This window comes from Drosophila pseudoobscura, chromosome 2 (assembly GCF_009870125.1).
Source record: "Drosophila pseudoobscura strain MV-25-SWS-2005 chromosome 2, UCI_Dpse_MV25, whole genome shotgun sequence".
Lineage (NCBI taxonomy): Eukaryota > Metazoa > Arthropoda > Insecta > Diptera > Drosophilidae > Drosophila > Drosophila pseudoobscura.
In genome coordinates, this window is record NC_046679.1 from 5,482,942 (window position 1) to 5,510,415 (window position 27,474).

Here is a 27,474-nt window from a genome sequence, read left to right on the forward strand (position 1 = left end):
ATCCCACAACAACAACAACAACAACAACAGGAGGGTATAAATATAAACATTCAGTCATGTATCTGTCCGGCTATGAGGGGAATTCTCCACTGTGGCTGTCGCCGTTTTGCTGCCCGTCGAAAGTGCATATACGAGTATAAAAACATCTATTTTATGGCCTGGCCACGCAGATAAGATAGTACTGCCCGAACTATCCGAACGATTTGCATCATAAAATGAAAAGCAAACACAACTATTTCAACTGTTTACCCAACTCTGCTGCTGCTGCTGTTGCTGCCAAGAAGTCTGCTGCCAAGGTTCTTACCATTTTTTACAATACCCCCCCAATCTGGTCATGGGTGCAGGAAGTGCAGGCTTCAAATGCGATAATTTTCTTTCTTTGTTTGTTTGTTTTGTCTTTTTGTAAGCCATAAAAACTCGCATTTCGTGTGCCATATGTGTCAATGTCAATGGTTTAATGACTCTTACTTTTCCCTGACTTTTCCTACTGCCTGATGAGTCGCAATTTTCGAGTGTCTAACAAAGGAAACGCCAGCCAGAAACGCAGTTTTTCGAAAAACGGAAGGTCAATATCAGATAACACCGACACTCTACTCTATCTATCGCTGGCCGCCCATCCTATCGTCGCACTTGTTTTTCGGGGGCAACGACTGATTAGAGGAGAACTTCCAATTGCAATCTGGGGAGGAGCAGCAGCAGCAGCAGCAGCAGCAGCCCACCTGCAGCGTAAGTGGGGTGCACCCGGCACCAACCCCACCCATGGGGGACGACGGCTGATATGTTATTAAAATGAATCGATGCAGCAAAGCAAATACAGAGTACAACGATTGCATTGCCGCTCTTCTCGGGACAATTGACAAACGCTGTAAAATAAATATATGTATATATTGCCTCATATCATGCCATTAATAATGAAATGAAATGAAAAAAAAAAAACAGAAACAGAAACCGAAACAGAATATGGTATATGGTGTATGTAAAAAGTATACTCTATCCAAGCATGTCAGTTAATAACAGCGTACAAATTGTGGCAGATGACAACGACGCTTGAACGGTGAACGTTGAACGTTGAACGAACGGCAGGTGGAGGCGGCAGTGGGTTGGGTGGGGGGAGGGGGGGTTCGAAAATGATTGCTGGCAATGGGGAATATACGAATATATAAATGCATGGAGGCGACTCGGCACTCTGGCACCTGGCTCCTATTACATGCGCACTGCATTATTACAAAAGGCTCTCCTCCCAGCTACAAAAAACAACAACACAACACAACAACAAAAAAAAAGCAACAGAAATTGCAAATAAAAGGTAATATTAAAAGCGGCAATTTTCCGCGGCGCTGGCAAGGCAATAACAACAGCAACAACAACAATCCCGCCCGAGGCACCTAACCCACCAACAACAACAACAGAAACAACAACAACAACAACAACGACAGAAACAAACACTGGAAAAGTTGCCTTCGTTTTGCGTGCCATATGCGAGTTGGAAAGGATTTCCGGTTTTATGCTGTTGCCTCCGCCATGGCTCTTGCAAATTGTTTTGTTATGAAAATGCAGCTACGGCCCCGGCTCCGGCTCCAGCCCCGGCTCCAGCCCCGATCTAAGCTAATGGCCAGGGCTCAATATATTATTTAATATTGCATCGGTAATGGCCACGGTCTATTTATGGCAACAATATCCCCTGATTACGGGGACTGCATCGACCTTTGATCGACTCTTTAGCCGGAGGCTTCTTCAGTCAACAATACTCGGAAAACACAAACCTTCCTTCCCGTCTCATCACATCACATCTCATTCGAAATGGAAATCGAAATGGAAATCGAAATGATAGCGCCCGGTTGTATGCTTTGAAGATTTTCATCTCCGATTTTTTTTTTGGTATACAAATTTGATCTGCTGGCGGCCCGGGCTCATATTTTATTGAATTCAATTCATATTGGGGGCCCCGAATGTGGAGAGGAATTTTTAATAACCGGCAAAGTAAACGGCAGGGGTCCTGCCGGGCGTCCTGCCACGCAACCTGGTGCCATTCTCTCCGAAAAATGCAAAAGAAAAGCGTCTGCTAGGGCTTCCAGCTCCATGTCCAGGGCAAGGGCAAGGGAGCCGGCAAAGAATCCATTCAACTCGAACATATGCACTGGATGGGCAGGGATAGGCAGGGGTAGGAGGGATAGGTAGGGATAGGTAGGGGGCCTAGGCAAACAGGATACACAGTGGAGTGCCAAATGGGGCGGGGGCATGGTCGTGCATGTCGAGTATTTGTACACAGGTTTCCCCTCAGTTCGGGTTCGGTTCTGTTCGGTTCGGTTTGGCTTTGGGGCAGGCTGCTCCACTGCCTTTAACCTCAAGTGCAACGGCAGCGGCAGCAGGGAGTTGTACGTGCCGCTGCCTCGGCTCCCTATGCCTGCCTGTGCCCCAAGCTGCTCCTCTCCTTCCTGGTCTACTACTCCTGCTTCTGGACGTTTTAGCCATGGCTTTGTTTTCGGGTTCGCTTTTGCTTGCCGCCTTTTTGCAACGTTTACGTTTTGTGTGTGTGTGTGTGTGTGTGTGTGCGCTCTTGCCACAGCTAAAGTTTATGCCGGTTGTTGTTGTACTTAGGCTGGCTTGCCTGATGTGGCAGTGGCAGTGAGGCAGTGTTGCAGCGTTGCTGTGTTGCTGTGTTGCTGTGTTGCTTATCCTGTATGTCATTGAACCCATCCAGGCCAAGAATCGGCAGGCAGCTCTCCTCCACTTGCAGTGCCTCGGATTGCATGTCAGCCGTGGCCAGGGGAGTAGGGGAGGGGAGCCATAGGGTCCCCTCCCTGCACTTGACTTTGCCTTGGACCAGGTGTGGGCGATGGCATGAGGCAGGATGGCGGCACCAGGACATGGCTTTGACAAGTTTTTCGCTTAATTTCCAAAGCAACCATTACAACAACAACAACAGCAGGAACAGAAGGAGCAACAACAACAACTAGTAGAAGAAGAGGCACAAGTTGTGGCAGTGGCATAAACAGAAGCTTAAGCATAAATGCAACAGCAGAGGCTTCTTCTTGCTGCTGCTGCTGTTGCACATTGTTTGGGGGCCGGGCGCCATGGCAACACTTTTCCGTGTGCACACACTGTCCCCTGTCCCTTTGGTCCCCCTTCCCCCCCTGGAAAACCGTAGGCATAAAAACGATATTGGAATTTCTTTGTGCCGCACAGCGTGGATCCTTCAATGGGGGCAGTCGTTCGGCCGTATGGCTGCTGTTCAATCATAAATTCAAAAGTTTTTGGTCGACAGCGGCTGGCAGAGAGGACCTACATTTAAGGCGCTTTATTATGGAGGCAAAATATGGACAATGCTACGGACAGCGGGGGTCGAGAGGGAGGAGGGCAAAAAAAAAAAGAAGAGATGGAAAGATTAAAACATTTCCCCATTGCCCAATTTCAGGTTTATTGAAATTTCTTTCAAGTATTCCAGGGGAGAGTCACCTCGACCAGAAGGTCTCTCCTGGCTAATAAGGACGCCCCAACCACAGCTCGTCCAGCGTTGGGTTAAGACATACACAGACTTTGTTGCCAGGGCCGGGGGCTAATTCGTGCTTTAATGCACACATCACGATGGAATTCGGCAGAGAGCCTCGTCTTCGAGATGGGTTTCATAATTTTATAGCAGAGCTCGAGCTGCCGCTGCCGCTGCCGCTGCTGCATCCCATCTATTCAGCATGTGCCCAGAAGGCGAGAGCATCTATGATACTCCTCGTGCCTCCATGCCACTCCACTCCACTCCACTCCACAACCCATTCCCATTTGCCGACATGTAAAATGATGCGTAAACAATATTCTGACGCATCATTAAAAACGCCTGAACGAGGCGCATCCAGAGAAGGAGGAGGTGGAGGAGGAGGAGGAGGAGGTGGAGGAGGTGGAGGCTGAATCAGCAGCCGGCTCCATGTCCAGTGGGGAATCAGTATCCACACTCATGCTCTCTCTCATCGTGTGTGTGTGTGTGTGTAATGATCATGTTTCTACACACCGGCAACATGATGATGATGACGCATGTGGTCAAGGCACTGCCCTGCCTCAACGACGAACGGCAACAGCAAATGCAACAATAACAAATTCTATTTTGCCCAGAAGATCAGCATCGGGAATGGTGGGCAAAGGGGGGAATGGGGGGAATGAGGGAATGGCAATGGGTAGATCACATGGTTAGGGGGAATGGTTAGTGGACAGAGACAGCGACAGAGACAGCGACAGAGACAGAGAACGGGGTCCGTCATGTCCACCTTCACGCGCTGCAATCGAGTTCAATTGCCTCGTCGGGAGTACGAGTGCCCTTTCTCCAGCCACGAGTACTACGAGTATATATCCCTCTGCCTCTCTCTCTCTCTCTCTTTCTGTTTGTGTCTCCCATTCTCTGTGCTCTTTGGGGAATACATGAACATGGCTGAAAGTATCGCTTAATCGCTGCATGGCCCGTTCTTGCCTCCTCCTCGGATTGTTGTTGTTGTTGCGGCGTGCTCACTGCTTATTTATGCTGATCTCTGTAATGAGATATAATGCCGGCCGGCCGGTCAAAAAACGACAGCCACAATAACAACGAAGCAGCAGAAGAAGAAGAAAAAGGAGGAGGAGGAGGAGGAGAGGACGCTAAAGGATGGTAGGGCGAAGAGCAGCCAAACAACTTCTATAAGACACCGGAATAGGCCACCTGACCGAAAGACAGAGACCTCAGGATTGCAACTAGGAAGAGCCCTGGACAAGGGCTGGCAGAATGCAAGAGTTGGGCGGAGCTGAAGAGAGAGAGAGAGAGAGACTGGGAGTATACGAGTACGACTTATAGAAGGCATCAATAGGATGACTAAGAACTGAAGGCCTCTAACTGCAGTGGAAACACTCATATTTGATCCATTCTGTGGCAGTTTTGGCAGCAAACAAACATCATTATCAACATCTAGGCCACAGGCACATCATCATCATAATGATAATCATTATCAGGCCTGCATTCGTGATTGCAGAACAGAAAAGAACAACAACAATGTTGATAAGTCGTGCTCTGTGGAAATGGCGACAGAAGCGTAGCAGAGCAGAGACAAAGATTTCTGCTTGGCAAAGCCACTCACGTATAGCCGCAACAACAACAACAACAACATCTTGGAGAGAATCCCAAACCCAATCCCCCCCTCCCCCCGCCCATGCCAAACAGAACTGACCTGGACAAGAATCGCGCAAAAGATTCACAAGAGCCCGAGACGGAGACAGAGACGGAGACCCAGAGGATGATGAAGCTAAAGATGGAGAAGAAACAAGAGAATCAGCAGCAGAGACGATGAAGACGATGAAGACGATGAAGACCCCAGCGATGAGGTGACGAAGCGGATCCTCAACACGCTGACAGAATCAACAAACAACAAATATTATGCATACAGCTGATTCAGATTGGAACGAATCGCTGCGAGTGGGTGGTGGTGGCTAAGGGGAGTGCCCTACCGTACCGTACCGCACCGAACTGAAGTGAACTCCATGCGTGGATATTAATGACCGGCCTCGACCCCGAGCGGCAACAACAACCAAGGGAACGAACGTGCCCAAGTAATAAAGAAATCTTTGCAATGTGGCGCGGGGGCGCAAAGCTGACGGTCGACGGATGGAGGATGGCATACTCGTACGTATCATACGTATAGCGGATGGGTTGGGGATGCCGGCTGAATGCTTCTTGGAACAACAACGAACCGAACAACAGAAGAAGCAGCCCCAGCAATTGGCAAGCGCGTCGAAGAGGCGCATAAATTACAGAGAGGCAGCCACCACGCTGCTCCCATTGCTCCCAGTGGAGCTTCTAAGACGTAGAGATGGACTGGGGCTTTTGGTTGGACTCCACTCTCTGTTTGGGCAGGAAATGCTTCTGCGACTCGTTGACATTGCCCCTGCCCCTCCCTCAGTGCTCCACTCCCATCAGCTGATGCAAAAAAATTTGTTGCTTAATTTTTTAATTGCCGCCGCAGTGTTGTGTGTTGGCTTTTGTCTGGCAGCCCAAGTTGGCAATTAAAAATGCGTAACGCGGTTTCGCCCAAGCCGCCTTTGTTCTTGCTGGGCGGGGGGGCCAGGGGGACCTCAAGCTAATGAGTTGATTGCCACTGCAGCAGCACGAAAACAAGAGAGGCACAACCGACGATGGAGATACTCTTCGAGGCACACAAACATCTGGTTATAGCTGTGATCCAAGAAAACCCTAATACCCTCTGGAAGGGTAGGCAAATGTGAGTAAAGCAGCTGGTTGAACAATTTTATGCTCCTTGTTTCCTGTCTCATTGTCGATTGTGATTCAAAAAAAAGGGGCGCGGCGTCTCAGCACATTTCTGATTGCAGAAGGGCGGTGGAAGGGCGGTGGGAGGGCGATGGGAGGGCGATGGGAGGGCGGTGGGAGGGCGGTTTAAACGTATGACTTACTCTGCCGTTTAGCTCTGATTGAACAGCCAGAAAACTCACCTGAAACGAGACGAAAGGAGAAGGGAAACACACAATTAGTTAGGGGAATTTTCTGACATGGTATTCGTACATTTTCGCAGATTCGGAGGACCCTTTAAGCCCTTCCGCGCTACTCCTCATACATATATGCATATATAACTTTTGTTTATCTTATGAAAGTTTCCTTTCTGGCATTTTCCATGTTTGCAGGCACAAAAAAACAAAAAAAACAAAAAAAACTGCTCAAGATGCATCTAAATTAAAGCAAAAACAACTACAATGACAAGAGAGCCTTAACCAAAAGGCAACGAAACAAACAAAACAAACAAACATCCCATCCACTGCAGTAAGCAGCAATGGCTATGGACAATAGTTGTTTCTGGGGATGGGTTGGGGATGCGATTGAAGGTAGGAATTGTCCAGACCCCAAGACCAAAACCAGATGATAATAACGACGATGGCGAGCGGCCAAACGGCATCTCCAAGAGGGAGCACAGTACAGAGATGGGGTGGGGCAAGGGGGAGGGGGAGGGGCAAGGGGCAAGGGGTTGGGCTTGTGGAGTTCCGCGAGGAACCTAGCCCAACATTGTTCTTGTTCTGGCTATCCCCCAATCGTCGTCGTCGTAGCTGGTGTTGTTTTGTGCCTCTTCCAAGAGTCGTCGTTCGTTGCTGCTGTGGATGTGGATGTGGATCTGGGATGTAGCTGTGGCTGTGGCTCTGGCTGTGGCTGTTGTTTTTCGGTTTTATATCTGCGCCTCAGAATCATGTCGCGGAGCCAGTGAGCAACATGTTTGTGCAACTTGCGAGTGCTGCGGCACTCGGCACAGCCAGCCAGCCAGCCAGCCAGCCAAGCCTCTCCTCTTGCCACAGCTGCTGTGTGCCTCTGCCTCTGCCTCTGCCTTTGTGCTACATACACTCGAATGGGCGCTGTTGTTGTTGCAACAGTAGATAATGCTCAAGCTGTTGCTGCTGCTGCTGCTGCCACTTGCCATTGAAGTTGATCATCAACTTTAGTTTACTACCACATACGAAATGCAGCGAAATGCAAGTCAAAGTCGCAGCTTGTTGCATTTAGTCATCGTTCCTGCCACTGCCACTGACACTGCCACAACCACTGGCCCCCTATTCCACAGACTGGGCATCCTCTCTGCCACTGCCACAGCACTCCGCTCTCTCCCTCCGCCCTCCTCCTCCCCGTTGCCCTCGCCTGTTGCCCGCTCATTCGTTACGTTCCACTTCAACACCCGTCGACCCGGCACATTGCCTCTTTCCCACAGTTGCCGTTGCCGCTGCCACAGCACTGTAGAGTGCAACAGAGTTCGTTCCACTCGATTTTCCTCTTCTCTCCACCAGTGCCCCCGCCTCCGCTGCAGTCCCCCTCAATCATTTGGCTTTGTTTTGATATCGTGCAGTTTGTTTTGGTTTTCATATTTCTTCGGGATTCTGTATTTTGCTCATCGTTCGCTTTTCTCTCCCGCTCTCTCTCTCTTTGCCTCTCTCTGCCTCTCTTTGGGCTCGATAATTGCCACTGAGGCGAGAAACTGGATCTGGAACTGGAGTTGCACGAGTGACGTCACCGCGAGGGCATTCACTTTTTAGTGCTGCAGTAACAGCAGTGGCAGTGGCAGCAGCAGCAGCAGCAGCAGCAGCAGCAGCAGCAGCAGCAGCAGCAACATGCTGCTGACAACAATCTGGGTCCTGCCACATTTGTCTTTCAATGCTGCCATTGTCCACTTTATGAGCCACGAAATTCAAATTTACACATCGATAGCGAAGCTCGGAAGCTGCACTCATTGTCACGATAAATCAATTGGTCTCTGTGGCCCCTCTGTGGCACGGTCGCATTGGCCGTGTGGCAGCATGCGATCGCCGATCCAGCGAGATGTTGCCCCTGTTGAAGCTGCAGTCACAGTAGCAACATGCAGCTGACACTTACGTATGTTAATGTTGACAAAAGAGTCGCAGACGAGAGCAGCATCCATTCGTGGGGGAAAGTGCCTCAGCCCCAGAGAGAGATCTTTTGAAAGTGGCTGCCCCATATGGGCTATCAGCGGATTTTGTTGCAACATGCTGCACCGCTTGACCCCTGGGCCCTCTTGGCACCCTGATTTATGAGTGCTGCTCATGCAAAGCGCCCTGTCAACAAACACCTGGACACGCCCCCATATGGGACATATGTACGACCCTCCGCCCCCTCCCCCCGCCCCCCTGCCGTGACGCGTCAGCAATGCAATTATTTTGATTTTTTGTTAAACATATTTCGTAGTTTTCCACCACTTTGTCGTGTCTCTGGCTCTGTCTCTCTGGGGCATGTGGCATGGCATGGCTAGAGCAAATAAAAAAAGGCTCCGGCTGACATTTTCATTGGAGTGAACTTTCTGTAGTTTGTGTGCCGGTGCCGGGGATCATTAGGCGCACCCCGGAGCCATTAATTTGAGCAGACCGAAAAGTGTTTGCCAATATACGAAAACACGAAGCTAAAAAGGCCAGGCAGAGAGAGAGAAACCGCTTGGAAAAACAGAAAACTAAACGCAGCATTTAAGATAAATCCGCGTCGATAGTTGGCCAGAAGACGAGAGACGAGGATGGAATACAGAGGACGGAAGAGGACAGCCGGGCAGCCAGTAAGGGCCACAAAAACGCAGCAGAGGGGAAAATGGCAATGGCAATCAAGTTCAATGCACAGAAACCAGGCAGCAGCCAGAATCGTAGGAATATGAACGTGGCCAAGAGGCCAGGGCACTGGCAGCAGTCCTGGGCTGTCTTCTTCTCTCCGTTTTCTTTGCTTTTCTTTTCAGTTTCGTTGTCTTTGGGGCTTTGTCTTGTGGCCTCCTGCATGGAATCAATTCCAGATACGAGTACACTCTCGTAGTTGGCCAGTTTACGGCTTGAACGAATTAATCTAGGCAGAGAGGGAGGGACAGGGAGACAGGGAGATGGAGAGCTCCTGTTGGATGGCAGCCCTTTTTCAAGTGTCCAAGTGCTGATTATCGCTCAAGGTTCAATGCTCCATTTATGCTGGACCACTGGCGGACTCGAGCACACAGTTGTGGCAAGTAGGGACACTGTGTTGCACTGTGCTGCACTGTGCTGCACTGTGGGGCGGTAAATCAGAAAAAAATCAACACATAAAAACTAAACAATCGCCTCATTAATTACAATTAGAAGTGTTTATTGCACAAGCGCGGCCATAAAACGGAGCGAAGAGCGGCCACGGGGGCTTGCGTCATCATCAATCTTTTGCCACATCTTCGCGATACCAAGAGAAAGAGAGAGCTGCGAGAGCTGCGAGAGCTAAGGAGAGTTCGATAGCTTAAAGATCGCCGCTAGCTGCAGAGACGTCAACTGGACGACAGGCTTCGTCTGGGTCTGTGGGACTGTGTGCCCCCGTGGGGCTGGCCCGGGGGCAGGCTGTAGGATTCATCAATCAACAGCTGTCACTGCAGCCGGCAGCCGGCCGGTTCGCAGTGTCTCTACAATGTCCACTGTCCCCTGTCCCCTGTCCCCTGTCCAGGCCGAGCTGTCATTCGCCGCGGCGCATGCGCAGATCCAAAGATCGAATGAATCCAAGCGGGCGGCAGACGGCAGGCAGCAGCCCGCCTGCAGTTCTCGGCTTCCTGTTTGTCTCTTGCCAACCCGTTCGCTGTTTGCCGCTCGGTTTTGGCCCGCTTTTCCATTGGAGCCGGATCGGGGTGGACCGGGCCGAGTTGAGTGGAAAATTGCCACTCAAACTGGGGCCTGACGGGCGTCCGCTTTTATGCAAATGCCTGGCCGTAATTGTTGCACGAATATTGCATAATCATGACACATTACAAATGATCCGGCGATTGGGGGCCCAGCGTGCCCGAGTCATCATCAATGTCACGCCTCATTAGTGGCCAAGTTGAAGTGCAACAATCGGTGGCAGCATCATCGGAAGCTTGCAGCTGTCAAAAGTGATTTCGGCTGCAAAATCGGCCGTCCATCGGCGTTTCGTTCCAGCCACTTAAGACATCGTCTTGGCCAGCACTTTAACGGGCTCCGGGCTCCGAGTTCCGGGCAAGCCTTTTCGGGCCATTTGGCTTCTGCCACGCCTACTGCTGCCCCGCCTGCTGGTATTTTCAGGCCTTGCTTGGCTGATTCCCTTCCATTAACCAGGGCATCGTTTATTTTTACCTTTGGCCCCCTACCACACCCCCCTTTTGGCCAACACCTCTCTGCCCAGCATCTGGCCACTCGCTGTTTAAATATTTAAGCATCCCAGAGCGTAAATGCGGCCCACTCTCACCTGTCGCTTTGACAAAACGCTTTTCCATGGCAACGCCCAGAAAAAGGGCAGAAAAAAACGATGGGAAAAAACAAATGGGGGGAAAAAGGGGAAATAAAAATGCTTTGAGTGCCTAGGATTCGGCTTTGACTTTTCGACTTGTGTGACCTGCGGTGGGGATAGAGGATTGAGTGGGGAGGGGGGGATACAAAACTGTCTATAAAGGAATAAACTACGTCTATCAAATGACAGCAACAAAAAACCGGCAACAGAACAGGAAAAAGCGGGTTGGAAAATGTCAGCAAGTCCCTTTTAGAGATGCGAGAGAGTCCTTTGTGCTGTGTCAGCAAACCAGATCCGTTTCCCTCTATCCCTCCCCTACTCCCCTCTCTCCCTCCATTACTCTCTTCTCTTTGGCGCTGCCCCTCTTTGGGCGCTTTATTTCCGTATCCGTATCCGTATCCGTTGCTGCAAAGGGCATTTTGTTTACTGCCAAAGCACTTTAATATAATTGCGAATCTATGTGAAATGTAAAGTACAAAAAATGTGAAATACGAAATGCATCGTATTGCCGGTGGACTGTGGACTGGCGACTGAATGAAATGTTGGTCAAGAGCGCAGCGCTGAGCGATAAGGGAGCCATTTCCAAAGAATTTCTGGATTACTCAGACTCGACGTTGTCTTTCAGGGTATTTCAACAAATGCTGTAATTGAGTACAGCTCCCTCTCTCTAAGGGAGGGGTTGTGGGGTGCCATAAACGGGAAAACCCCCCCGATCGGGTGGTGACTCTTTAATGATTCCTTTGGTCTCGCCACCGCGCTCCCTGCTGTTGACACATTTCACTCATCTAATTGGCCATAGGACCCCGCCGCCTGTGCACCGTGCAGCCCCGTGTCAAGCCCTTGTGGGAGGGGGCGGGGGCGGGGGCACGTGCACACATGTGCCACATGTCAAAGTAACATTTAACGGCTTTGATGTTTGTCAAATGGCATTTTAAACAAATGCAACTGGCACACGGCAATAAAAGCAGCAACATAAATAAATAGCGCCATAATTTACGCTTTTCAGGTGGAAATTGCACGCAATGTGCAGGGCCCCCCCTCCGCCGCCCCACCCCCTCTTTTTGAGTAATTATTTTCTGTACTCGTTTTGGGTGGGATTTACGAGTGCCGTACACACACTCCATGGAGGAACGTTCCACCTCATAAAGCAATAATTAGTCGGCAAGTCCGTCCACAAATCGCCCGATAAGAAGCATAAGAAAGAAGCAAAACCCCCCTAAACCTTATGTGTGAGACGGAAAGAGGTAAAAAAAAAACGGTGCTTTTGCTTAATTAAGGCATGTTTGTAATGTAATGTAATGCAATAAATAAATGCATAAAGCTTTGAGCTCGAATGTGGGGGGGAAAACCACTGCATGCGAGTGAATGGCTGGCTGGAAAAGCCGCTCGACTCGGCCCGGCCCGGCCCGGCTCGGCTCAGACAGCTTGACGCCAAAAGCAATAGCTGCTGGCCAGCAACACCAATAACACTAACAACAACAACGATAAAGCCAGGCCTGTAATGATGATGAAGCTTTTTGCAATTGTTGCTGCTGCTCGTTGTTATTGTTGTTGCCGCTTTAGAGCCAGTCATACAATGGCAATTAGAGTGCCTGGAAAATCCCGTTGTGCTAAAGTTTAAACAAAAGCCGGCAAAATGTTATTGCGGTTGCATTTCAGTTTGTAATAAAATCATAGCTGCAAAAAGCTGACCTCAAGACTGCCACTGCCACAATGACTAAGAAACCACAAATCAACAGTTTGCATGTTTGCCGGCTGAAACCAGAGACAGCTGCCGGCCACACGTTGCAAGTTTTCGAAAAGCTGCTTACAGGGAGATTTGCAAAAAAAGTTTTGGGCAACTTAGAGGCCAATGGCAGGTGGCAAGTCATCATTCGCCATCAATCCAACTCGCGCCGGAGTCAAATCTCGTTGTTGACTTGTCAAAATCGTTGACGATCCCCGCACACACAGCCTGCCATGGCACGCCATCTAGCGTGCCGCAGCAGCAGCAGTCGCAGCAGCAACAAAACAACAAACAATTTGTAATCCTATTAACCTCATGACTGCAATTAATCAATATTTTGGCCAAAAGCCACTTGACCGGCCAAAACGTGATTAAAAAAAGTCCTAATTGAAAGTTGATAGAGGGAGGCAGAGAGGGGGAGAGGGGCGGAGGGAGAGATACAGGCAATTAGCCAGAATTTATGCATGATAATCCATGAAAATAATTTGTATAATACGCGGTTCTTTCAGGGCTTAGACCAATGACAATTCAATCAGTTCTAAACGCTGCACGGATTCTGAAAATTCAATTAAAAGTTTCCTTCTTTGCATTTTATGCATTTATTAAATTTTTATTTGATTTTATTTGATTTTTTGCGGCAAATTAGTGGCTTTCATTATAATCATTTTTGTTGGTTTTTGTTTGGGCTTCATTCTGCTTTGTTTTTTTTCTGTTTTGTTTTGTGTGAATATTTTTATGATATTCATTCTGCTGGCTTGTGTGTGTGTGTGTGTGTGTGTGTTTTTTGCAGCGAAATCTTCAAGGCCATGCACATTGAGTGACGACTCGGGTTTTTGCTTTTGCTGTTTTCGCGCTCGGTGATTTTATATAATTTTTTTTGCTGTTGTTCCCCCTCCCCCCCGTAATGCTTGGCTATTGCAACCTGTCGCAAATATTTCGACGCATTTGTTATGCTTAGCTTATTTCATTATGATGATGGCTGCCTGCTCGACGGCTTTCGCTGCTCGTACGAGTATTTATAAATGTTGCAGTCATTCATCATCAGAACAGGCCAGATCTGAGCACCTGAATAGCCAGCCTCGCCCACACAGCCACCACAGGGGGAGCCGTAAGCCGAACAGGAAGTGGGCTGGGAGTCTGGCCGCTGGCCACTCAGAAAACCCAATAGCCAAGCATTGCAAGGCAATAAACGAGTGCGTTGCCAAAAAGTAATGGCAAATGGTGCGAAATGCGAATACTTGAGCTGAGGTATATTTCTGGCCTGACCGATTGCATGGGGCGTCAAGGTTATGGCTTCGGTTATCTTCTGGCAGGTTGTTGCTGCTTTTTTTTTGAGCAATGGAGAAAGCCATAAAAATCATAGCAGCCAACGGTTTGTTGCCTGCATTTGAACCTGTTTTTCGATGACGTGATCTTGCGATTGGGTTCAAACAAAAGACCAAGTGGTAATTTATCATTAATCATTTATCATGGGATGCTCGCTATGCTGAAGCCACAAAAACAGGAAATATAAAGAGAAGGTACGAGAAATTAAATTTAAATACAAATTAATACAATTTGTATGCCTGTTCGAGGCGGCACTTGCGAATTACCGGCTAATATTACTGGCCTGGCCTGGCCTGGTCTGGTCTGTCGCGTAGTTTGCCAAAAGCGAATGAACTGGGGGCAACACCCCCTCGACACCGAGGTTGAATGCACTGTGTGGCCTGGAAACAGAACCGAACAGAGCCCAACAGATCCGTAACGTATTCTAAAAATTCTGAATTATTTATGTGGCGGAGAACGAGAGAAGGATCTTGGGCAGAGCAGATACCCAATCCGAATCCGATTTGGCTGGCTGGCTGGATGGAGGATGGCCGGCTGCCGGAGGGATTCTCTCGGCTTTGACACTTGTTATGCAAATGCCATTCAAAGGTAAACCGGCGTCGGGCGGTTTTTTATGTGTTATTTCTGTTATTCTGTTGAAATGTATCCAAAAGATACAACACACACACACACATTCGTTTGCCCGAGAACTGTCGTCATGGGCTGGCGTCACAGCGATGCTCTGACGACGTTTGCTATTGCTTTCCGGCATTGCAGGTCGCTCTCGCAGGGGCAGCACACAGCAGCTATGTATGTATGAACAGATACACAGATACACAGATACACACGCGCCTGCTGCCGCGGGTTAGAGACAAAGAGGGAGATACTTTGGCCAGGCAAGCGCATTTTATAAATAGTTGCTGCCGCTGCTGTTGATTCGAAAATGTTGTTTGTTGGCTTCTCCGCTCCGATATTTTTCTTTTGTCATTGCGCAAAAAACAAAACAAATAAATACGATTTTTATAGGAGAGAGGGCGAGAGTAGAAATTTGCACGCAGCGAATATGCCGGAAAGAGATGGAGAAAGCAGCGAGAGAGAAAGAGACAGCAGGTTAAAAGCGATCGTTTTCAATTTTCGTTGCTGCTGCTGCTGCTGCTCCACCGCTGTTGTTGTTGCTAGTCGGCAGCGACGACGACGACGACGACGACGCCGGCGGCGGCATTGACCGCTAGAATGCAATCAACCTAGTCCAAGGCCAAGTGGCCAGCGGTTTTTATTTTATTATAATGATTATTATTATGGCCGAAGGTGTGCCTGTGTGCGTTATTAGTGAGCGCCTCTCTCTCTCTGTCTCTCTTTATCTGTTCTCTGCTCTGCCCTGTGCTGTGCTGTGCTCTTCCTCATAAAGTGACTAATTGTTAAATATTGATAAACACTTTCAGAAATCGTTCGTTCAAAATGCATTCATTCGAAATGCCCGCAGCGTAGCCGTACTGTTGCCAGGCGGTAAATCATAGAGGGGTTTCTTTTCATTTGTTTTCCCCCCAAACAACGATTTTTACTGCACTGTCGGCACAAATTTGTGGTGATTTATGTTTATCAATTAATTGGCCCAAAAAAAGAGCAGACCAGCAAGCGGATGTCGCCGGTTTTACACTGATTTATGACAGAATTTTGGGGCTTGGAAAATTCCAGCAGCCCAGGTTTGGGGAAAAACCTCGAGAAGAAGAAAAATACGAGTCGAAATCTGCTGTTTGTTGCCGTCTAGACACTGTTAAGTGTCATTATGCTAATTAAAACAATTGAGGCGTGCAGGGTTGAAGGATCGTCGCTGTCGATGGCATACTTTTGGGAGCATGGACCCCGAACGCCGTGGGGCACAAACCCGTACCCGAGCCCCAACCCACGGCCACAGCCACAGCCACAGACTCGACTCTCGAGGAGCAGACAACTTTCCAATTCGATTGAGACACCATTTATTTTGCAAGCAAAAACAACAAAAACTTGCTGCTGCCGCTGTTGCTGACATGTCAAGGTCCCACTTTGTATCCGCGGCCCACACGGATATATGCTCGGAATATGTATTTATAGATATGATTGGATCGTTTTCATACTCACAGAAGTCAATTAAAGACATTAGCCAGCCACAAATTACTCACCTGCAACGAGATGAAGAGAAAGAGGGTTGGGGAGGGGATTAAGAAATGTTGCAATTTGAATAAGAAATCTATTTGCATTTTGCATGGGGAAATTCCTGCCAATAATTATGATAATAACTGGTTTTCGGATCGGGTTTGGTTCTCCAGTTCTGCATGAAAATCAATACATAAATGTAATATCGCACATACGCCCTGGCTGCCCGGCTGCCCGTCTACCAGTCGCCGCCAGTTTCTATACGCCATAATGATGATGGCACACGCAACTCCCGGACTCAGGTTTTCCCCGTAGTTTACTTTACGGTTACTTCAGTACGACTTTTCCAATTACTGGCTGGGCGTGCAGAACGCGGCCCCCGAAAAATTGTTGCTCGCGGGCGTGCGACTGGAGCGGAAAATGTCACGCAAGCTAACCTTGAACCATTATCGATTGAAGCGCTGAAGGAAAAACTCAAAACTCAATTTGCAATTTGCAATTCTGTTGCTGTTGTTGCGTGTAATTGGCTGGACTTAATTAGAATGGTGTGTGCCGTCCAAGAGGTGGGAAGGGGATGGGGATGGTAGCCTCCAAGTTGGATCCTGGCTATAATTAAATGTATTCCCGATTTTAAATTTCACCAAGGCGATGGACCGCAGCTCTAGCTCTCTCTCTCTCTCTCTCTGAAGCCTGCGCAATGTTCTCCGACTCGAACCCGGCTTCGTGGGCCGCCATTTTTGTGCTCATTGCGCCAAGAGCGAGGGAGAGAGAGCGAGAGAGAGAGAGCCGAAAATGCGCGGGAAAACCGAAGCATTATTTATGACGACCCACTGAACCACTCTGATGACGTTGATTTTCCCTTTTCCTTTTTTTCCGGCTTTTTTTTCGCTTGTTTTCCTTTTTTTTCCACCAGGCAGTGTGGCGTGTGGGAGGGGGGGGGGGGGGGGGTATGGCTTTCAAGGGTTTGGCGGTTTTTCGCCGCAACCCTTAAAAGTGTTGCCATATTGATTTTAGTTTCTGCTTCTCCTCTCTGTGTGTGGGTGTCTGGGGGGTGGGGTTACGCCCACCATCCATGAATCTGCCTCTGCCACTGCCACTGCCGCTGCCGCTCTGCCTGCGCTGACGTCGACGTTTCTCGTTTTTCATGTCTGCCCTGACCTTGAATACATTTGCAATTCCTTTATACGCTGCCAACTAATGTTTCTCTGTCTCTTTCTCTGTATGGGTGTGTGTGTGTGTGTTTGAGTGTTTGTCGGCATTTCTGCTTTTGGCCCGCAATTTGCCTTGATGTCAGTGTGTGACTCTCTCCCCAACCCCCGCCCCCCGCTCTCTCTGGGCCAACTTTTTGTTTTCCGTTTCGTTTTGCTCTGTTTTGTTTTTTACCTCAAACAGACACACACACACACACACACATGCGATGGATTTCTTGGCCCCCGTTCTTCTCTTCTTTGTTTTTTATGATTGTTGTTGCTGTTATCCTGAAACATGGCCGCTAACAACAATTTGGTATGCAAAAAATTAAAAAAAAAGCGAGGAAAAACCATCGCAAACAAAAATCCGAAATGAGAAATTCTGTCATGTTTGCTGCTTAGGTGAAAATGAATTGCCTCTGACTTGTTGCAAACATTTTTCGGGAATTTGTTTGTTGAAATATACACAGAACATTGCTTATATATTATGATATATGGCGAGAATGAGCTCTAAATATAATAAATCATTGGTTTTTTTGTTTGAAAAGCTACTCAAGAAAAAGTATGAATGGAAGCAGGTCTTTGATGAGTCACTTGGACAGGCCCATTAACAATAGATACAGCCGTAAGATACAGAGTATCTATCTGTATATTCCGTAGGTCTCTAAATGTCACTGGTGTGCCTGTCGTGCCCCTGCCTCTGGCGTGGGGGAGGCAGCCCTGACATTGCCGGCATTTGAATTTTAATGCAGTTTTGCTGCTTCCCGCCCACAAGTGCCGTGCCTCGCTCCGGCGACTGTCAACATTTGTGGGGTTGCAACGACGCAGTGAATTCTAAGCTGTGAGGCGTGCCGATGCTGTTGCTCTGCTTTAATTAAGCCGGCTGTTGCCTCAGTGCCCCTCTAAACCACTCACGGCAAGAGCACACGCCCACCAAATGCAAAATGTCAACGAGCCCCAGTCCCAGTCGCAGTCCCAGTCCCAGCTGCAGTCGCTGTTGCTGTTGCTGCCACTGCCACTGCTGACGTCAGCTTGTTGCTGATGCAAGAGATCCAAGGGAACAATTTTTCCACGACACGTGTGCCCTCGAAGGGTAGCCGCATCCCCTGGCTGATCCACCAATTGAGAGCTTAAATATTAATCAAACAAATGAAATGAGCCCCTGGCCCTGCCGCTGCCCCTGCCCCTGCCTACGAGGGTGATGTAAGCCGAGCAATTTTCCATTCTGCTGCTGTGTCCCACAGGCACGGCACCCCCCCATTTGACGCCCTCGACACCCCTTCCGATCAGTCAACTAAGCGTATAATTAGCCACAAAGATTGCCATATCAAAATCCAAAACAAAACAAAACAAACAAAAAACTGAGCCAAACAACTTGCAAATGAAATCACCTGGCGGGCGGGTGAGCCCCAAAGCCAAGTCGCTGGCTACTGCCTGCTGGCTACTGGCTTCTGGGGGCTGCTGCTTGTTTGGCTTTTAAGTATGGCGACTGAGGCGACGGCAACAATAAATTTCAGATATATGTGCATATATTTATATAGATGCATGTGTATATATGTATGTATATATCGTATTTATATGCATGTTTTGCATGTGGGATATACTCGTATTCGCACGTTTGCATATTCATGGCATTTCGCATTATTAATTCATTTTGCGCAATGCGAAAATTAATTAGCCATGAAAAGTGAATCGACCGCAAAACAATTCCAACAGCAATGCATTTGCATATTCCAAATTTTTTATTAGCGGGGTATCTGGTGGGGGGGGGGATCTGTTGATCTTGGAGAAGGGAAGCGCCAACTAGATCTCTGATTTATGGTTGAGCAGAATTAATGGAGATTTAAGTAGCAGCCGAAAATCGTATAAATATATGCTCAACGAGGCCTGTCAGTGATAGGTGATCAATCGGTCAGTGATCGGGGGTGGAGGGGGCCAGGAACAGCTGCTGCAATGGTGGCAGTCACAGCTGACATTTAACTCTCTATATAAATCAGTTTAAGACCCTACTTCAAACAATTGTGCTCGTATCGATATGAATTACTTTTGGCTCACCCCCAAAGGGCCACAAAGCTGTGGCCAGATTTGCCATTTCCCTCCCGCCCCCCTTTCACCCTTTCCGCCGAGCCAGTGACGACGTCAGAGCAACGATGTCGGCGTCAGCTGCAGCGTTGGCAGCGACAAATTGCACACAATTTGTGCATCTGTGTGCGAACACGTGCCGTTGCACCTCCTACGTCGTAGCCCGCTGCCCCAAGCCCTTGAAGCCACCCCACACCCACAGCTCCCCTAAAAGCATCATCAGCGTTTCGCTGGTGTGTGTGTGTGAGAGCCCCCTTGTTGGTGTGTGTTTGAATTTGCGGCGAGTTGCGGCGGAAGTAAGCGAGTAAGTGCGCATGTCAAACGAGATACAGAGAGTGGGAGAGGGACAGAGGCAGGGAAGAGAGAGCACTGACGGTGCGAGAGAGAGAGAGAGAGAGAGAAATGCATTTTCATGGCTAGCTGTTTGTTGCGCAACATTCGCTTTTGCCGGCCGGCGCAACGCGTTGACTGCAACAGTGCGGCATCACCATCCGCATCCGCATACAAATACCGATGTACATATATGTATATGTATAAGCACTACTGTAACCTAGAAAACTGCAAGCACACACACACACACACACACACGGACACTGAGCTGGCATTGCACACGCGGTGGCAGTGGAAAAAGTACAGCCACGACAACAGTTGCAAGGGCCGCCATTTTGTTGTGGTACGCCTGTGAAACTAGGCCATTTCGCCGGGCACCCAGCCCATGGCGGCTCTCCTCTTTTGGTCTTAGCCCCGTTTATACATATATGTATGGTTTTTGCTGTTTGTTTTCCTCTTTCGCTGATCTAATTGCGACCCCCTTTGAAACCAGCCAAAAGTTTTTCATTTTATGCAAAATGAAAACGAAACGATACTTTGTGCGAGGTGTGGCAGGGGCAGGGGCTGGGGCAGTGGCAGGGGCTGGGGCAGTGGCAGGCGCTGGGGCAGTGGCAGGAGGTGGGGCCAGGTTGTGTGTCATTTGTGGCTCGTGGCAAACGTTCTGCCAAAAGATGTTTCGCAAACATTTCGAATGCATTCCCCACATTGACCACATTGTATATGGCACACCGAATGGGGACAGGGTATTAAAATAAGACACGATATAAACCAATATATCCGATGTGTGCACAAGGAGGCTGTGGCAGTGCCAGTGCCTGTGCGGCAGGCAAAGTGTGTCAGAGACCAATGCCAAATACCGCATTCGGCGATGTGCTTTTTTGGGGCTCGCTCTGCCAATGCGGATGACATACAGTGGGCACAATCGGGTGCAGAAGTGCTCAAAATCCACTTGAGGGGAAGGCTGCTTACCGAACCACCGCCAGCCCCCCATGGAGCGAAAAATAGCCAGCAGGCGGCGATCAGAGGTGGCCATCAAATGGAAACGAGGCCAAACGATGAGGCATTTGGCTCAAGTGTTCGCTTGGTTTTTGGTTTTTGGTTTTTTTGTCACCTTGAACATGAAAATTGGCCGCTGCATTTGTTGCATTTTTGCACTTGGCACAGATCTCGCATTGTGGACAAGACACTGACTAAATTTTCATTTAGATTTTCCGTATTGGAATAATCTCTCTCTCTCTCTCTCTGTCTCTGTCTCTCTCTCGTTCTGGTCTGTGTATCTCTAACTGCGTAAGTGGCATGAGATATTTTTATTGCATTTTTATTTTGCCTTTTCTTCCATTGGCATTTCTGCAATTATGACAAATTTATGAGTTCGTTTCTCCCACACACACACACAGATACGCACTGACACGCACGAATGGATGGCTATTTGTCTGCCGAGGGGCACTCCTGCAACTGAATTTTGACGGATTGTGGCTGCAGTTGTACAAGCAGCGACGTGACAGCAGCCTCGAAGAATACATAAAGTCACACTGCGGTAGAGTAGATGTTACCGAGGAAATGTAATTCAAATGGAAATGGAAATTCAAACTGAATTCTGAATTCTGAAGGGAAAAAGGAAAACCTTTTCGCTTTGTCTTGGCCACAGTGCCATTTGATTTGAGGTGTAGGTTGACTGTTGACTGGCTGTCATTCGTTTGGTTGTTCGTTCTTCGAAAGGTATAATTACATTTGTGCGGGCGCCCAGCTGTTTCGCTTCGCAGTCCATTACTCATACGCCCCGTGTGTGTTGCCCAATCAGCCAGCCAACGCAGGCAGCCAAGTCGTCGACACTTTGCCCAAGTCATTTGCAATTGTTGCGCTAATGCCACACAAATTGCACATCACAGCCACTGCCTCAGCCACTGCCTGAAGCCGCAGCTTGAAGGAGAGACAAATGGCTTTTAGCAGCACAATTAACTTTTAATAATAACTCAATAAAGTCGAGCACGGGGGCAGAGCGCGGAGAGTGGTGCAGAAAAATGACTTATAGATACATTTAAATCGCTTCCTAATCAGAATTCAAGGTCCACTGCCATATGAGAAGGCGAGCACACAGCCACGGTGTTGACGTCTCTATGATGATGGCAATTGCCAAAGGCAACAGCAATTGCTATTCAGGTGCCTGTCAATATGTATCTGTATCTGTGCGCGTTTGTGTGTAGAGTGAATGTTGATTCAAGGTTGCTGCAGAGCACCCCCAAAGGCGCTCGCAGCATTATACTCGGGCAAAAATTTAATTAAATTTTACCATATTTCTGCTGGTTGGCTTTTAAAAATAAATTGCAAAAAGTTAAGCAAAGAATCCTCAAGGAAATAATGCAAGCCAACGAGGGGGGGCATGCCACAAAAAACCATAAATAAATAAGTGTATAAATTTAAGCTCATTTAAAGGGGGAATGGGATTGGAAGTGCAGTTGCTTCTTGTTCTGCCTGGCACATTTGTCAAAAAAAAAGTCAGCCAAGACACACACACAGATACAAAAACAAACACTACCGTATAGACACGTGTGCCGCGCCATATTGGCTGGCTGGCTGGCTGGCTGGCCGCGAATGCAGTTTCCCTTCTCTCTGTGTTTTTTTTGCGATTGTTGTTGCCGCTTTCAACTGTCAGGGCATTGCGAAAGCTTAATGCCAGCTAACCGCAACACATACAGCTACCCCCCCACCACCTCTCGTGCCCCATCTTTAGCTGCCCCAACCCTCCCCCCGTTGCCCGCCCTTAGTCATCGCCTTGCACACGCCGCGCTGTCTGCCTCGCTTTTGCACTATAATTTGTGTGTGTGTGTGTTGCTTCGGTTAGCATTTCGTTTTCGTTCGTTGCTGCCTTTTGATATTATAAAACAAATTAGTTGGAATAAAGTACGTAGAGAGCAGGCAGGCAGGCAATTAGCCGCCTCGACAAAGGGAATCACGGGTACAGCAAATTGGTGGCTGATCTGTGTAGGAAAATATGGGGAAATATCTGTGATGGAGCAGTTCCCGGGAACTCGTCTCCAAGCTAAACGTTGTCCTCGCAGATTGTTGCCTCTAATTGCTTGTCACATGCAATCATAGGAGTTTAACTTATAATTTTGCCACACTCCCCGACTTGGTATCCTTCCCTTTCTGTGTGTGCACTTGGGCACTTCCTTTGGCGGCCATCGCAAACACCAAGCACCAAGCACCCCATCGACGGGGCACATGTGTGTGTGTGTGTGTGTGAATTTATGGGCCCAGCGTTTAGCCACCCATTGCGGTTGCGGATGCCTTGGGGTTTGGCTTTGACTGTGGCTGTGGCTCTTTCGCGTAATGGCCTGCAGCCTTGCAACAGCCAAGGCCTTGATTAAAAGGCGTACAAGTCCCTGGTTCGGCCGCGTGATTGTCATTGGTGGCAGTAAATGCACATAAATCTGCATTTAAAGTAATAACCCAACCGACAACGACGATGATCATCATCATCATCATCCCCATAATGATGCAGCGATGACAAAAGGCTGAGCTGAGCTGAGCAAACACGGCGCATGAGTAATTTCTTGTTATTTGCGAGTACTTCACATTGTTGCACTTTATTTTATTTCACTTGGATTCGGATTCCATTCCATTGGACGCGCTCGAGCAAACGAAGGTTAATCATACGCCGCGTGGTGCAAAATGCATCTAACAGAGAAAATGGTGTACGGTGCGTATGAGTAATGCACGGTCGCATTACGTATGCGCCACGTGGCCACCTTGAAGATCTCCATTTGATTTCGGCTTGCCACCACATGCAACTGCATTACAATGCGGCACATCACACAGGCAACTGCACAGGCAACAACAACAACAACAAAAACTGACAACTGACAATAATTGCGCACAATTAGACATTAATTGCATTCATTCTCGATTTGCAATGCCAGCAGCAGCGGCACAGCGATCATTTATCCCTCCAACCATCCATCTGCTCTGCCGTCCCATCCATCCATCCATCCATCCATCTAGCCATCTATTCATCCATCCATCTGTGGTTCCATCTGTTTTGCTTGTGGCTTGCATTTTCAGTGCAATTCGAGATTCGCGATATGCTATTCAAGATTCAGATGCGGAAATGCGGCATATATCTTTTCAATTAACCGGCCACGCCTTGCCCTGCCCTGACTTGGCAAAATAAACTTTTCCATTGTTGTTCGTTCATTCATTTGTTTGTTTATCCTCCATCCCGGCCTGCCGCCCACCCAATAAGGTGGGCGTGGCTGCCTACTCTGACATAAATTTAAATGTGCCAAAAGCGGGGAAGTTTTGATGCTTTTGGTCACCGATTTGGCCGGGCAGCTGGACCCGGGCTGGGGCTGGGGCTTGTGCAACAGGTTAGCCAAAGTGAAAGTGCAGCTGGCCAAAAGGATGGTTGGATGGACAGATGGTGGGGGGAAAACTGGAGGGGGACCTCCACTGACACCCTACACACTTATCGGGTCTCATCAATCGGACAACTACCTTGTTGCTGCTGGATTTTCTCGCTGACTGTTGGGCTTGCCGGAATGTATGTAAATACAACAAATACATAGCCACCATATGAAAATCTAATCAGACTTTCAAGGTTAACACATTCTGCTGTGCCATGGCTGCCCCTGCCCCTGCCACTGCCAGTGCCACTGCTGCTGTTCATTTTTGATATTTGTTCTCCTCGTTGTCGCTGTCGCTGGTTGTTGCTCGCTTTGAGGTTTTGTGTGTTTGCTGTTAAGAGCCCTTAAACGCTCCTAACGAAAGACACGCACACATTGGAAAAGTCATGCCTCGTGTATTCGAAACATATATGAATATAACAAGTTGTATGGGGGTCGGGGGCGGTTCATATAGATTGTGGGCAAACAAACAGACGGCCGACTGTCCGCTGCTCGATGCGGACTTGGCACAGACGGCGGCGGGGGGTGGGAGGTTGGGGTCTAGCAGTTGCGTAAGATTCCGCTTCAACGTCCGTCTTCGATGCTTGATTTTCAGGCGGTGGAAGGCCCTTAAAGTTCAAACATAATTAATTAAAGAGCCAAGTTTCGTCCAATGGCTGAAATGTTGAAGGGAGGAGCGGGGGGGTAGGAGTGTGGGGCTATTGATTTTCTCTAGGGAATGTGTGTTCGTGCATGTGTGTGTGTGTGCGAAGTTAACGAGCTGCTGACATTGCCCTTTTTATGTGCTTTTTTGTGTGATTGATGCGTTGGCAATTGTTGTTTGTTTTGTAAGTAATACCCTATAGCAAAGGGTACAATAAATCGGGGGGAAAAGGCAGCATTTCTTGCCCTTGAATATATCAGATTTATCTTTCGCAAAGATCACATTTTTTAATGCAGGAAATATACACATATCACATAAAAGTGGAATATTTAAATTTAATATTTTGTTTTTAAATACAAAACATACTGAAATTAAATAGAATTGACTTTGATTTAAACGTAAACGGATCTAAATATTTTTCAAAATATTTTTAATTTAATTATGAAATATATTTAATTCAAATATTTGTAGATAAATATCAAAATTTTCTTTTTCTTACAATTTGCCAATCTATTGGTTGTACTTTTTCTCTGTGTGTATAGATTACATGGAAAAAAAATTGATTGAAAATCGCAATCTATTATGCAAGGGTATCCCCAGGGCTGGCCTTCTTTTACTTTTGTTTTTTTCCGGCTTCTAGGGCTTGTGGTATTTTCGACATTTATTTGATTTTAAGAATATTTCTCTCCTCTGCCCCCACCCTCCCTTTTGCAGTCCCCCGCAAGTGGCTGTACTGTTTCTGGTGCCACACAGTGCGTATGAGTAATGAGCGTTGCATCAAACATACGCCGTGTGGACGTGCCAAAAATAGCTGAAACCCGCCCGACATTTACATAATTATGGCAATTAAAATCCTCTACACAAAGTTGCAATTAAACAAAATGCAACAGAAATGTCACGCTCTACTTCCCGCCAAGATTTTGACCGCATTCCTTCTTATCTATAGATCTTGAATTGGGATTGCGATTGGGTTTGGTATTGGGTTTGGGAATCTTTGGCTCACCTTTTTCTTGCGATCATCCTTGAAATCAATGACAATGCCCTCGTCCGAGGTGGACACCGATGTTGTGCGTATGCGTGCATTTGCCGCATCGTGCGGCGACAATATATTGGGGCTGTGATGGCCGTGCCCGTGGCCATCGTCGCTGAGGGGCGGCGAGGCCGAGCCGGAACTCCAGGAGGCCGATGAGCTGCTGCCCGGGCTGGAGCCCAGGCATTGGTCGGACACTGAAAGATTCGGCGTAGAGAGAGGGCGCTGTGGGTTCTGTTGAGTAAGGTTCGACCTACCCCCAATAGGATTGTGTAGGTTCATGAGAATCAGAGCTGCATTGCATTCCGACATCTGGTCCTCATTGCCCGGACTGCTGCCATAGTCCTGATGATCGCTGGACGGACGTTTCCTCGAGCTGTAACGAAACGGAATGATAGATGGGGATTGTTATAGTAAGAAAAATTATACATTTTTGGGGCGATGCAAATCATGGACAGCGCTGTGGCCCACCCGCACACACACACAGGCACACACATATGTACATTCTATGAACAGATAAAGATATAGACACGCAGTCTGTTGGGGGCTTTGGGCTTGACTTCAAAGGCAACCGCCGATTGCACAGAGCACAACAATGCCCCCACGAGGTCTTTTCAGCGATAATCGCCTCCAGCGGCATTTCAATGCAAAAAACATCGCAAAACTATTTTTCCATTTAACTAATTTCTGCCCCAATCCCCATGCCCCATGCCGCATGTCCCATCCATAGCCGCAGTTGCAGTTGCAGTCGCAATCGCGTCATTGTTTCGTCATTAATTGGCCTCTTTCCGATGGCCTCACATACTTCGAAGCGTTCTGCATATATTTCAGAGATCCGTGAGCCGCGGGAGTCGCTGACTTTAAGCTAACCTTGTGGCAACCTTCAGTGGCCAAAATCAGAGATGATATCCCTTTGCATTTGCTTTATGAACAGCGTTTTTACGCTCAAATAAATTGAACAAAGGCAGACGGGCGACGACAATGACAATGGCCAACTCCTCGCATAAGAATGCAGTCAGCCAGCTAAGCTTTGATGGGTGGCTGCTCCACCCAGTGGGGCAGGGACTGTGGGCGGGGGGCACCATAAAGACGCGACGCGACAGACGCATCGCGAGTGCGTCGTGTCATAAATTCAAAACATTTGAAACGGACAAAACTGATTTGGAATACCCCGTAATCAAGCTGAGTGCGAGAGTGCCCGAGAGACATAATTGAGGCAAATGCCAACAATTGAGACGTCGTCATGGCCACGGCCATCATCAGAGTGGCCGAGCGTTGTCGAGTGGCGTTAAGGAGTGTTCCGAAGGAGTCCCTCGAACACTTGCTGCATGCCAGGATTAAAATATTCCAAGTGCATGCCACTGAACCATCCCCCCCCCGTCGTAGTACAGGTGGAGTGGTACAGTGGGTGGCATGTTCATGCCTCGCTGGATCCACTGTTGCTGCTGCACTGAGCAATTATTGATGCTCAGACTTAAGCGGCTTAGTGGCAGCTGCAGCAGGGGGGGCAGGGGCATGGCCATGGCTTGAAACTTTGATGCAAAAGCTGGTCAAAACTTCAACATGAGGTCGGGCCTTTCCCTTCATTATCACCAAGTGTTCTCAACTTTCGTTATCTCTCGTTATCTACCATCTGTTGTGGCTGTTGTTGGCCCGAACAGAACTCGTGGCCGCTCTCTGGCCCCGGTCGAAAAATCTATGACTCTACGACTCCATTGTGCAATCTAAAAGGCCGCAGGCAGGCAGACTCTTCTGCAGCATTCTGTTGCTGATGTTGCATTTAAGTGAATGCAGCTCCTTCTCCCGTAGCCCATAAAATTTTATTACACTGCTACCAGGTTTTTGCCTTTTGTCTAATGCCATGGCCGACAGCCGACAGCCGTCCCGT

General features: G+C 48.3%; 1 protein-coding gene across 1 annotated transcript in view; it reads right to left on the reverse strand.

Annotated features, from left to right (window-relative positions):
• The window catches only part of Glut4EF (Glucose transporter 4 enhancer factor), a 117,051-nt gene that overhangs the window by 21,826 nt on the left and 67,751 nt on the right, over positions 1-27,474 (reverse strand). The window contains 3 exon segments of the mRNA XM_033376603.1: positions 6,418-6,456; positions 25,560-25,783; positions 25,844-25,962. Coding sequence (XP_033232494.1) covers positions 6,418-6,456; positions 25,560-25,783; positions 25,844-25,962 — 382 coding nt within the window.